Below are 13,185 nucleotides of genomic sequence, written 5' to 3' on the forward strand. Positions count from 1 at the left end.
TTTATGTCCAAGCTGTATATTGTTAAAATTAGCATGAAGGAGGGGTTTTCTATTCACACTTGGAACTAAATGCTTGTGCAGGTCACTGATTATCTTCACTGTTTTGATGCTGCAACCAGACAGTACAGCAGTTAGTCTTGCTAAAGGCAGTGGACTCTATTGGTAATTAGTCAAAATAATTGTTAGCATAAAAACTATCTTGGTAATGAGCAATGGAGAGCTGTTGGTAGGTAATTTCTCACTCAAAAATTAATAGACTTCAGGCCTTAAGCCTTTTATATTAAGCATCTGAAAGCACACAAATTCACAAAATGTGCAACAAGGGTGTTTTCCCTTTCATCATCCTCTTGCAACTTTGATAACCAATTGAGTACACATTTTCACAGAGTTGTGATTTAGTGCATATATTTAGAAACACCAAGTGAGAGTACTGGTCTTTGACACATACCAAAGATGTCTAGTGCCTTTAATTGTAGGACATGGGTTACAATAAAAATAATTGTTAAAATCATAATGCTTATTGCTGCTCTCACACTGTGGGGAATATTCTTGCGAATATGAATATTTGAAAAATGGCTCACCAATTTGTTGCGAACCTTTTGCCAATGTTTATGAACACTTCCCACTGGATTGCCAATGCTTATGAATGGTTACCAATGCTTGCAAACGCAAGTTATTTTCAAAGTTCCATTAAGAATGTATTGCAAATGTCTTGCCAATGTTTAGACAAGTATTGCGAATATAAATGGCATTTGCCCCAGGGAGGTGTCAAGAGAGTATAAGTCCCAATTTTCAATTAAATTTCATTATTTCACTCTGGCACTCTGAGTGAGACAGGTGGCTGCTAATTAGTGAAATAACAAGCCTTGAAATGTGGTGTTGCTGTTTCTTTCCAGAGTCAAACGAACAATGAGCAAGAGGCAGATTCTCTCCACTATTAGTAGCAATTGCGGCCGCGTCATCAACCGTTCGATCAAGTGCAATCTTAACGTTCGTCAGCCCATTTGTAAGCATTCAAAACAGTATATTTGAAATATATATTTGAAATTGTTGGAAGCTCGGTCCAAATATTCGCAACGTTCATGGCTATTTGTAAGGCATTGGCAGATGTGGAAAGCATTCGTAATATAGGGGTTACAGAAAAGAAAATATTCACTATTAATCACAATTTTGGGGCGAATTCAAATATTCATATTCGTATATTATATTTATTTTCGCAAGAATATTCGCCACAGTGTGATTGACCATAATAAGGTGAAAATTCTGAATTTCTTACCAACGCTTACGAAGCCATGGCGAATGTTGCAAATATTTCCATTTGTAAGCACATTCGCAATCATAATGGCCACAGTGTGAGAGTGGCATTAAAGCGTTATCATTTTCTTGAAAGCATTTCAAACATTTGTGTGGGAGTAATGTTGATATTTGTGTGGGAGTAATGTTGATATTTGTGTGGGAGTAATGTTGATATTTGTGTGGGAGTAATGTTGATATTTGTGTGGGAGTAATGTTGATATTTGTGTGGGAGTAATGTTGATATTTGTGTGGGAGTAATGCTGATATTTGTGTGGGAGTAATGTTGATATTTGTGTGGGAGTAATGTTGATATTTGTGTGGGAGTAATGTTGATATTTGTGTGGGAGTAATGCTGATATTTGTGTGGGAGTAATGTTGATATTTGTGTGGGAGTAATGTTGATATTTGTGTGGGAGTAATGCTGATATTTGTGTGGGAGTAATGTTGATATTTGTGTGGGAGTAATGTTGATATTTGTGTGGGAGTAATGTTGATATTTGTGTGGGAGTAATGCTGATATTTGTGTGGGAGTAATGCTGATATTTGTGTGGGAGTAATGCTGATATTTGTGTGGGAGTAATGTTGATATTTGTGTGGGAGTAATGTTGATATTTGTGTGGGAGTAATGCTGATATTTGTGTGGGAGTAATGCTGATATTTGTGTGGGAGTAATGTTGATATTTGTGTGGGAGTAATGTTGATATTTGTGTGGGAGTAATGCTGATATTTGTGTGGGAGTAATGTTGATATTTGTGTGGGAGTAATGTTGATATTTGTGTGGGAGTAATGCTGATATTTGTGTGGGAGTAATGCTGATATTCTTACCAAGTACTCCCTTTAAGAATAAAGTAATCAATACTAAAACAATTCTTAAAAACCATACATTCACTTTTATTGCATACACAACTATATTTACAAAGTAAATAAAACTACAGAATGGAATGTCTGCATTTGTAATAATTTATTTGTGTTATGTAAATTGGGCTATCAGGTTCATTGACTAACTTTATGTAGAAATTCTTCTTCCTGTGATTAATTAAGAACTAAAAACAACAAATCTTACATAGGAGGTGTTTTGTTTTAATAGTAAGTTTCATACTAAAGGCACACATTGGCTTCAGATTTGGTTTTATGGGCTGTAAAAGAAACTATTATGAAAAGAATATGGTTGAAAAGATGTTTTAAATAAATGAAGAATTTATAATGATCCACACGAACAGGCTTCAAAATTGGGTTCAACTCCAGACTCCAAGATTTAAGATTTGTTTGCTGTTGATTCCTTTTTCATAATAATGAAAGATCACTGCAATGAATAGAGTGTCATGGCTGAGTGGTTAAGAGCATCGAATTCAAGTTCTGGTGCAGTGTCATGGCTGAGTGGTTAAGAGCATCGAATTCAAGTTCTGGTGCAGTCACCGGAGTGTGGGTTCGAATCCCGGTCGTTACACTTGTGTCCTTGAGCAAGATACTTTACTATAATTGCTTCTCTTCACCCAGGGGTATTAATGGGTACCTGCGACGGTAGAGGTTGATATTGTGTATGAAAAAGCCTTTGGAGCGATATAAACTGTTGCCCAGGTTGTATACTCCCAAGGGAGCTGAGAAACGTTAAAAAGGGATGTTATTGGCCCTATGACCAGGGCACTAATGTAAAGCGCATTGATACGGTTATTGTGAAATGCGCTATATAAGAATTTGTTATTATTAATGAATGACAAAGTGAGATATGTACCAACTACACTCAAAAGAAACACCTATATTCAAACTACCAATACATGTATAAAATATATCAAATCAAACACATGTTGTATCATCTACATTGAAGAAAGAATGGCAGGTAGGCAAGATACTCTACTTTGTCAATTGTTGAACTTGCATTCTGTTGACAGAAAGAAAGGAGAAGAATTGTTAACGACATTACATTAATGTCATTCCAGCATATTTGTTGGTAACAGATAGGTGACGTGTTTGGGGGGGGGGGTGCCTTTGATGATACATGTACAGACATGGAATTTAGCAGTCAGAGTATGTCATGGAAAAGACGTTGTCCTTAGTAAACAAACAAAATATAGGTAGAATAATAAGCAATTTCCAAACTTTTTAAAATGGATGACAGTTGGTAATAAACCTTTCTTTTGCAACGTCACATCCCAAGTTTTTGCCAACCCAGGTTGGAAAACTTTGGAAACTGCAAATCAAAAACAGATTGCAACTGTTTGTAACAATGTTACAAAAAATATTCAAACATTGTGTTCATTTTGTTGAAAACAACTAATTATGGAAGGTAATTTATTTAATAGAAAGTTTGCAGAAAATGTTGAATTTTTTTAAACTATCTGTAAATAACGATTGAGTGTATTACTAACATTCGGCTGTCCATGTCAACCAAGGCAGTTTGTTTAACAACAACAGAAAAGGCTGTAGACAAATGACACACTGAGCCTGTGTGCTACATGTCCCATGATTGCATCATCAAAGGCAAAATTCCATCATTTACGAACACACTATATTTGGTTACCTACATGTAAGATCGACACTTCAACTGCAATTACATATCATGATGATTAAAGAAACATCTGCAATGTTTTTTGACAGTGGAAGTTTCTATATCCACATAATATTTTGGTGAACAGTTTTTCAGTTTTAGTAGACAGCTTTTTGTAAAAATTTGATTAAATGGCATAGTGATTCAGTACCGTCGCAATATAGAAAGAAAATACAGCAATTGATTTGGTTTTAGAGAACGAAAGATGGAAACAAAACAAAATGAATCTTGAGACTAAAGAATTAAAAGAAACCCCTTATATCAGCAAATGATATAAGATAATGATTATATAAATAATGATTATATATAGATAAAATGTTTTGTGATTCGGAGAAGAAATTTTGTATTGGGGAGATTATGAATGAGCTCTATATTCCAACCTTTGCAATTGTTGCCAAAATCTGCTCAGTTTGACTTTGATCAGATTTCAAATCTCTATCTGTTGCCATGGATAGCACTTCCAGTAGAGAATCTACAGATATGGCTCCAGTTTGTTGCCTGTCCACTGTGGAAAACATCATCTGTGACAAAAACAAGAGCAAGTATCAACAACCAACTGCACCCATGTGTATTATTTCCTTTATAGAGTGTACGACAGTCATAGTAGCTAGGCATCCATGGTGTGGTTAGTAATGGATATAAAGTCCTTAAAGGTCTGAAGCTGTGCCCAGTTTCATTACTATGCACACTATGAGCCAAATTTGAATTTCCAAAAGCAGAACATTTGTGCTTGACATATGCATATTTTTCAGGTTAGCAAGGATTTGTTTAGAAACTAGGTCCTTAGCTGGTGAGGAACATTTTGGAATTCATGGCAGTGGTTAAAAGAGCTTAGATGCAGTCATTTCAAATGACAGGTATAAGTAGTCATAGCAGTGCATTTTGATTTTACTGAATGTACTTTGGATTTGGAACGAAAGAGTTTCACTTACAACATATTTCATAATGGTGCTTTGGATTGAGGCAAAGTCTACATCATCATAAGAATCTTTGATGGGTTCAGGTAATTTGGTCATCATTTCTCCTAGGCATGTCACACCCACAAACTCCTCAAGACCAAAGAAGGTGCTACTACTTACTGCTTCATATACCTGAGGAGTCAATAGTAAAAAATAATTTTAATCGCAATGTAGGCTTGAATTCAACCAACACAACCCAGTTTACTGAGTATACAGTCCTAATAAACATCCATGTAAAGGGTAAAACCGAAATAAGTACACCTGATGCAAATTAAAACATCTATTAAACTTGTTCTTTGTTTGATGATGGAGGTAGAAATAGCCTCCATGGTTTGACCATCCCGTGTTTCATTTTTCTGTGGTGTGCATATTTCAGTATGGATATGTCATCGACATGTGTTTTGAATGGCTTATTCATAAATACCCAAGACAGATTATCCATTCTAATTGGTCGAGAGGGCATCACCAGTTGTTGTTTGAATGGACGATGTGACGCCAGTAAAAAGTGTTATAACATGGGCGTGACACACGCGATTGCACCTGTGCGTATAAGACAGTTTCTTCATTCATATTGGTCGAGAGCAACGGCTGAAACAGTTGTGCATCACGCGATACGCCCAACGCACACAGCATCTCCTTATTAGGAGTTGTTTAACCGAGGGCCTAACCATTTCATAGCTGGAGGGGTGTTGTGTTGAAAGAAATCATTGAATAATTATAATTTTTTGCATTTATTTTACCTTTTGACCAAAATGTGTTGATGTTTTTTGGCCAAAAAGGTATTTATGAATGGGAATCAAAGTGTGTTGAATCGGTTTTCAACTAGTGGTTTAAACCCGCCGAGGCCTGGTTCTTGATAATTTACCTCGACTTCGTCTCGGTAAAACTATCAAGTCCAGGCCTCAGCGCAGGTTTAAACCACTAGTTGAAAACCTCTTCACCATACTTTGATTCCCTTATTTTAGGACTAGTCATGTCTAGCACTGCAATTACAGGCAGGGAAGCTTCTTTCTGCCAACATTCAAACAGAAATGAAATTTGTACAGCTTGTGAGACCTGGACGCAGTGTACACCATACTATCACTTGATTCTGTGTCTTACAACTCTGGAAATAGACTGTGCAAGTCTATAACATGGTTTAGCCTGCTATCTTTCTCACTGGGTTGGCCTTTTACGGGTACAATGGCTACCTGTCGGGGTTGGCCTTCTACAGGTACGATGGCTACCTGTCGGGGTTGGCCTTCTACAGGTACGATGGCTACCTGTCGGAGTTGGCCTTCTACAGGTACGATGGCTACCTGTCGGGGTTGGCCTTCTACAGGTACGATGGCTACCTGTCGGGGTTGGCCTTCTACAGGTACGATGGCTACCTGACGGGGTTGGCCTTCTACAGGTACAATGGCTACCTGTCGGGGTTGGCCTTTTACAGGTACGATGGCTACCTGACGGGGTTGGCCTTCTACAGGTACGATGGCTACCTGTCGGAGTTGGCCTTCTACAGGTACGATGGCTACCTGTCGGGGTTGGCCTTCTACAGGTACGATGGCTACCTGTCGGGGTAGGCCTTCTACAGGTACGATGGCTACCTGTCGGGGTAGGCCTTCTACAGGTACGATGGCTACCTGTCGGGGTTGGCCTTCTACAGGTACAATGGCTACCTGTCGGGGTTGGCCTTCTACAGGTACGATGGCTACCTGTCGGGGTAGGCCTTCTACAGGTACGATGGCTACCTGTCGGGGTTGGCCTCCTATAGGCACGATGGCTACCTTTCGGAGTTGGCCTTCTACAGGTACGATGGCTACCTGTCGGGGTTGGCCTTCTACAGGTACGATGGCTACCTGTCGAGGTTGGCCTTCTACAGGTACGATAGCTACCTTTCGGGGTTGGCCTCCTATAGGCACGATGGCTACCTGTCGGGGTTGGCCTTCTACAGGTACGATGGCTACCTTACGGGGTTGGCCTTCTACAGGTACGATGGCTACCTGTCGGGGTAGGCCTTCTACAGGTACGATAGCTACCTTTCGGGGTTGGCCTCCTATAGGCACGATGGCTACCTGTCGGGGTTGGCCTTCTACAGGTACGATGGCTACCTTACGGGGTTGGCCTTCTACAGGTACGATGGCTACCTGTCGGGGTTGGCCTTCCACCCTTTTGGTGGAATGAAATACCTTTTTAACAAGAAGTGCCTTCAACTTCTGTTTTTCTCTATTTAGATTTGGCGGGTTTAAACCACTAGTTGAAAATCGATTCAACACCCTTTGATTCCCATTCATAAATACCTTTTCGGTCAAAAACACCAACACTTTTTGGTCAAAAAGTAAAATAAATGCAAAAATTATAATTGTTCAATGATTTCTTTCAACACAACACCCCTCCAGCTATGAAATGGTAAAGCCCTCCGCCGCCCTCGGGTAAACAACTCCTTATAAGAGAATGATGTGTCGCGTGATGTGGCACAACTGTTTCAGCCATTGCTCTCGACCAATATATGAAGAAACTGTCTTTTAAGAACAGGTACAAGCTCGCGTGTCACGCCTATGTTTCAACACTCTTACTGGTCATAAACAAAGGTTTATACACACCCACGTGACGCACTCTCCACCAATAGGAATAGCGAAACTGTCTGAGGTATTTATGAATTAAGAATTTTGAAACGATTTGATGTACCATGACGTGCATGTAATGACGTACATGTGATGACATAAGCACAAATATGTTGTCTGGACTTTAACTTCAAACCTTGAAGATTTACAATCACTTAGCTCTAAGATTTCAAGGTTTACAGCAGACTAAAATGAATGGACAATAAAATATCAATCGGAGGCAATAGAGAAAAAAGTTTACTTTCACTTTGAAAACAATGTCAAACATTTCACCATTTTAAGTATCCTGCACACAGACTGGATACTACTTATTTATTTATTTATACATACTAAATTCAAGGCACTTTACACTAATGATAATTACTCAAAGTAAGTGTTACCATAAAAACTTACCATGGTAACAAGCAAAAAAAACATTTTGAGAAACAGCTCCCTCTGAAGTAATGTAGTTTTTGTGAAAGAGGTATCTTGTCACTAAAAATTTTGAATCTGCTATAAGACTTCAGGCCTGGAGCCATTTTGAGGCATCTTAAAGCAAATAAATTTGACCAATTGAGTCAACATTTTCACAAATTTGTTATTTTATGCATATGTTGGGAAACGTCAAATGAGAATAATAATTACCAAAGGTGTCCAGTGCCTTAAAAGACAGAGGGGAAAGATGAATGTATTATATACATGTAAATGTAGATGTGTCCCTTCCAAAGAAAACTTACCTCTTTGATAAACTTCTTCTGAGATTTTGTTAGTGAGTCTGGAAGAACACTCGTCAATTCTTGAAAGGTGATATGCCTAAATAGACGGCAACAAGTTAGAATTGTAACTATTAGTGAAAGGTTGATATGCCTACATAAAATGTGAACAAGTTAGAATTGTAACTAAATAGACTACTTAGGTAATAAATTATGCAGACTGTACCTTCTTGGAACCTTGTGTGAATGAACCAGACATTCTACTGATGATACTCGTTTAATAAAGTCCATGACTGTGTGTCAAGGCATTTCACGTGCACCATTTACCATTCTACGCCATGGACTATGGTCTGGTTAACACAATACTTACTCAGAATTTAGTGAATCTCAAATTTGTACAATATATTTTGAGTCATATAATTGCAAAGTTAAACATTTTACAAAAAAAGGAAGTAGGTGTGCCTAGACTGAATCATTTCTATCGTGTTTTTGTTTGTCAATTTATATTCCCAAAAACAATGCAAAATTTATATGCACAATGGTACAAAACTGAGTGACAACGGCTTTAACTCATTCAAATTACAAAACTAGCTGAAATGTTCTAAAATATCATGTATATTTTACCCCTATTGTGAATTCAGAAAACATCTGATTGTCAACAGAAGTGCAACTTTATGATTTTTTTGGATGGTAATAGGTTAGACATACATCATCACAGTGTAAAAATGTAACATTACATGCATCTATACAATAGTGATGCATAAATCGCATGGGCGCCGCCATTGTTTGTGCCCACACCCTGCTGAATTGATGTGTCCCGGGGTCAATTTCGGGGTACACATGGGTTGGGGGAATGTGTTGTTTGTGATGTCACAGTCAAAGCGCGAGCGTTTAGTAACTTTGGGGTTGGGGGCTACCCTTGGGTTGTCAGGGGGTCTGCCCTTGGTGATGTCACAGTCATAGCGCGAGCATCCAGTAACTTTACGCATACGGTGGAGGCACAGAACATGAACGGGATCATTACGAGGATCACAACAGAGGCACGACGGAGGTTTGGGTTATGGGAGGGCAGGTGGGGCAGGGAGAGGGTAGGGGCACACAGTGGTACGTCTTTGGAATGGGGGACCGGGAACGGCGAACAAAATGAACAGGGCTGGGGTAGGGAAATGAAAAAATAAAAAGGGACTATGAAGATATGGGATTTTGGAAAGGAAAATATTAAACTGAACTAACTGGGGAAAATCAACCGTAAAAAGGAAAAGGGCCACTATAAGCGGGACCTGCGCAAAACTGGAAAACATTAGAATGGGGTATAAACGAGACTGGGAAAGAACCACAAGAACCCCTGCAAAACTGGAAATTATGAGTTATGGGCAAACAGGCAGGACGGGAGGCAAGGAGGCGTAGGATAATTAGACGGGGAGATGGAGGGACACACGGTGGGACAGGGAGTGGAGGGACGGCAAAATAAATGACAGGCCAAAATAACTGCCTCAACTGCTTCACCTGGTTCCAAAGTTCTCAACTGTCTTAACTAAGTTTTTAAACTCAGATTGCCAACAATCAATATGATGATTTAAGGTTACCAATTGAAGATTCTGGACAATTCATTTTCAACATCATGCTTTTGTCATTCAAAAGGGAATTTAATCTACAACTTAAAAATCAGGGTTTTTTTTTTCATTTTCAAATTCAATGTGCATAACAAACAACTAAATATTTGAAGTTTGAAATTGTTTAATTTGTAATACAAAGATAAATACCAACAAAATGGCAAAAATATATCAATATCTTCTTGCCAATTATAAAACTATAAAACAAAACATGGTATTTACAAGGATGGCTGTTATTATGAATGGATGTTTTCTTACCCATCTCTATTTGAGTCCAGCTTGGTGAATTTTGTTGCCAACTCTTCTTTTTGATGAGCTGAGATATGTAGAGTTATATCGATAGATGTGAGTGGATTGGGCGTGGTGATCTTGCAGAATGAAGAGCTCTGATGTAAGCCAAGCCTTCTCGGGTCATCATCTACAATCTCTATCTCCATTTCAGAATTCGGCCTAGTCAATTACACAATAAATCATTTCACAATTTAGATTGGTTATTGTGGAAGCAACCTAGTTGTAAGTATATGGAATCAGATCTACATGTGTATAGACAGAGAGCTCTAAATAGTGAAATGCATTAAAAACACTGAATATTTCCAGGCAGTTTGACCACGACAGATGAACCAAGGGTTGATATCTTTTGATTTGTTATAGAGTGGTAAAAGAAATCATTATTCAGAGAAGCCTATATTAACAATGATTGATGACAAGGAACAGAAATCATTATTCAGAGAAGCCTATATTAACAATGATTGATGACAAGGAACAGAAATCATTATTCAGAGAAGCCTATATTAACAATGATTGATGACAAGGAACAGAAATCATTATTCAGAGAAGCCTATATTAACAATGATTGATGACAAGGAACAGAAATCATTATTCAGAGAAGCCTATATTAACAATGATTGATGACAAGGAACAGAAATCATTATTCAGAGAAGCCTATATTAACAATGATTGATGACAAGGAACAGAAATCATTATTCAGAGAAGCCTATATTAACAATGATTGATGACAAGGAACAGAAATCATTATTCAGAGAAGCCTATATTAACAATGATTGATGACAAGGAACAGAAATCATTATTCAGAGAAGCCTATATTAACAATGATTGATGACAAGGAACAGAAATCATTATTCAGAGAAGCCTATATTAACAATGATTGATGACAAGGAACAGAAATCATTATTCAGAGAAGCCTATATTAACAATGATTGATGACAAGGAACAGAAATCATTATTCAGAGAAGCCTATATTAACAATGATTGATGACAAGGAACAGAAACGCCTTCCCCTATTGTCAAAAGAAACCTGGATGTATACCTAACATCGGTTGTAGCAGCTATCTCTCCTTCATCCTTGGTTTCTTCCATTGCTACTTCCACAGGTGTAGAGTTATCAATGGCATCATCTTTCATCTCCATTTCCATTTCATTATCTTCACTTAAAGTAACAGCCTCACTCCTGGAAAACACAAAGAGCAACTTTAGCTATCAAGTTTAAGTACCTTTTTTTATCTCACAACAACGAACAAACATACAGAATGTTTCATAGAGCCCTTTTCACCCAAGAAACGAAAACCAATGACTATTGTTTTGGGCACATCTGTCCAAAAGATTGCAGGTGATTTCATGACACACATCGGTGTCCGCTGCTCCTCAATTATGTAAGATCGCATTGTTGTTTATTTATCAGTTCGCTAGTGCTCTGTCAGTGTCCCCATTAGTGTAATGTAATTGCGGTAGACCACCAATCACTTTCATGGGGTGACAGGTCTTTTTCTTCAGCTGTGCCACGCATCTGGAACTCTCTACCACTTAATCTTCGATCTTGTCTTTGTACCGCAAAATTCAATTCCTCCTCAAAACTTACCTTATGTCACAGGTTTTCAATGACTAGTTTTTTGTGTCTGTTTTTCTTTGTGTTGTGTTTTGTTTTTGTTTTTGGTTTTACTGCGCCTTGAACACCCAGCAGGGTGGATATGTGCGCATTACAAGTCTTATTATTGTTATTATTATTTATCGTGTTCCTTTTAAGACACTGGACACAATTGGTAATTGTCAGAGACCAGTCTTCCCCCTTTATGTATCTCAACATATGCATAAAATAACAAACCTGTGAAAATTTGAGCTCAATTGGTTGTGGAAGTTGCAAGACAATAATGAAAGAAAAAACACCCTTGTCACTTGAAGTTGTGCGCTTTCAGATGCTTGATTTCGAGACCTCAAAATCCAATTCTGAGGTCTCAAAATCAAATTTGTTGAAAAGTACTTCTTTCTCGAAAACTACGTCACTTCAGAGGGAGCCATTTCTCACAATGTTTTATACTATCAACTTCTCCCCATAACTTGTTACGAAGTAAGGTTTTATGCTAATAATTATTTTGAGTAATTACCAATAGTGTCCACTGCCTTTAAACACACAATGCAACCAGTTTAGGGGCTCATAATGACCTATTTCTGTTTACTCTACTTCACTGCTTCCATACTCTATCAAATAAATTTACTTAGCCCAAAGCCTTATTATATGAAATAGGGCTGACCTGATACTGCATGCATCACTGAATGGTTGATCAACATTTGCAAGATGGAAACTTACTTGAGTGGTTCAGGCTCCACCACCTTTGTCTCTGCTTTCTTCTGTTCTCGCTGATGAACCATCTCAACTTGACTACTTCTTCTTGATATCTCAGAGTTTCTTTTCTGTCTCTCCACCTGAGACTTCCTTCGCTCCGTTTTCCTAACCGAGGATTGCTCACTTGCAATACTACTATGTCTGTCTGATGTGTTGTGTGACATTGAATGAGAACGTTTGACTTTTGGCAAGGGCTGAGTATACCTTGAAATAGTGCTTTGCATTGTTGTCTTCACCACGACAGTCGTAGTAGCAGGTGCTGAGTTGGGAAGTTCACATTCTGCCTTTATTTTATTCTGCCATTCTTTCATTCTTCTGTTTGTTGAGTGGTCCCTGTAAAGTACAATTTGAACATCAACATACTTTATTGAAAATACATGCATTTGTATTGAGATCTGAGAATACAAAGATAATGTACGAGTAGTTTCAAGTATAACTATAGTTAAAGGGAAAACACTTTTTTATTATTGTATCGAAGCTACTCAACAACAGTAGGCCTACCAGAGGCAAAGGAAAGATAACTGGCGGTTCCTGTCAACCAATTTCAAAATTCTTTATTATACAATTTCCTTAATCCTTATACTTTTTATCAAAGTCACATTTATTAGATGCATAGATTGTGCTTGGAAAATATGGATTATATAATTCTTGCTAGCAAATGATGACTAAAATTGTATGACATTTTCTATTGTTTTGGTTTTGTAGGAATAATAAACCTTAATAATTCCTACACACTAACAATCAACACTCACTGGCTTTAAGTTTTTTTCTACTCCTTCATCTTTAAGACCATTGATATTTGAATGTCATCATATTCACAAATAATTAAAACAAAAATA

The 13,185-nt window shown here is 37.9% G+C and overlaps 1 protein-coding gene across 1 annotated transcript in view; it reads right to left on the bottom strand.

Moving 5' to 3' along the window:
• Positions 1-2,933: 2,933 nt before the first annotated feature.
• Positions 2,934-13,185, bottom strand: part of LOC117307154 — a 42,635-nt gene continuing 32,383 nt past the window's right edge. Inside the window, exons 7-13 of the mRNA XM_033791823.1 lie at positions 12,311-12,679; positions 11,036-11,176; positions 9,967-10,158; positions 8,120-8,195; positions 4,774-4,932; positions 4,222-4,362; positions 2,934-3,175 (exon numbers count right to left, since the gene is read on the bottom strand). Of these exons, the coding sequence (XP_033647714.1) occupies positions 3,107-3,175; positions 4,222-4,362; positions 4,774-4,932; positions 8,120-8,195; positions 9,967-10,158; positions 11,036-11,176; positions 12,311-12,679 (1,147 nt within the window). The 3' untranslated portion in view covers positions 2,934-3,106. The remainder of the gene's footprint in view (positions 3,176-4,221; positions 4,363-4,773; positions 4,933-8,119; positions 8,196-9,966; positions 10,159-11,035; positions 11,177-12,310; positions 12,680-13,185) is intronic.

This window comes from Asterias rubens, chromosome 2, assembly GCF_902459465.1.
Source record: "Asterias rubens chromosome 2, eAstRub1.3, whole genome shotgun sequence".
Lineage (NCBI taxonomy): Eukaryota > Metazoa > Echinodermata > Asteroidea > Forcipulatida > Asteriidae > Asterias > Asterias rubens.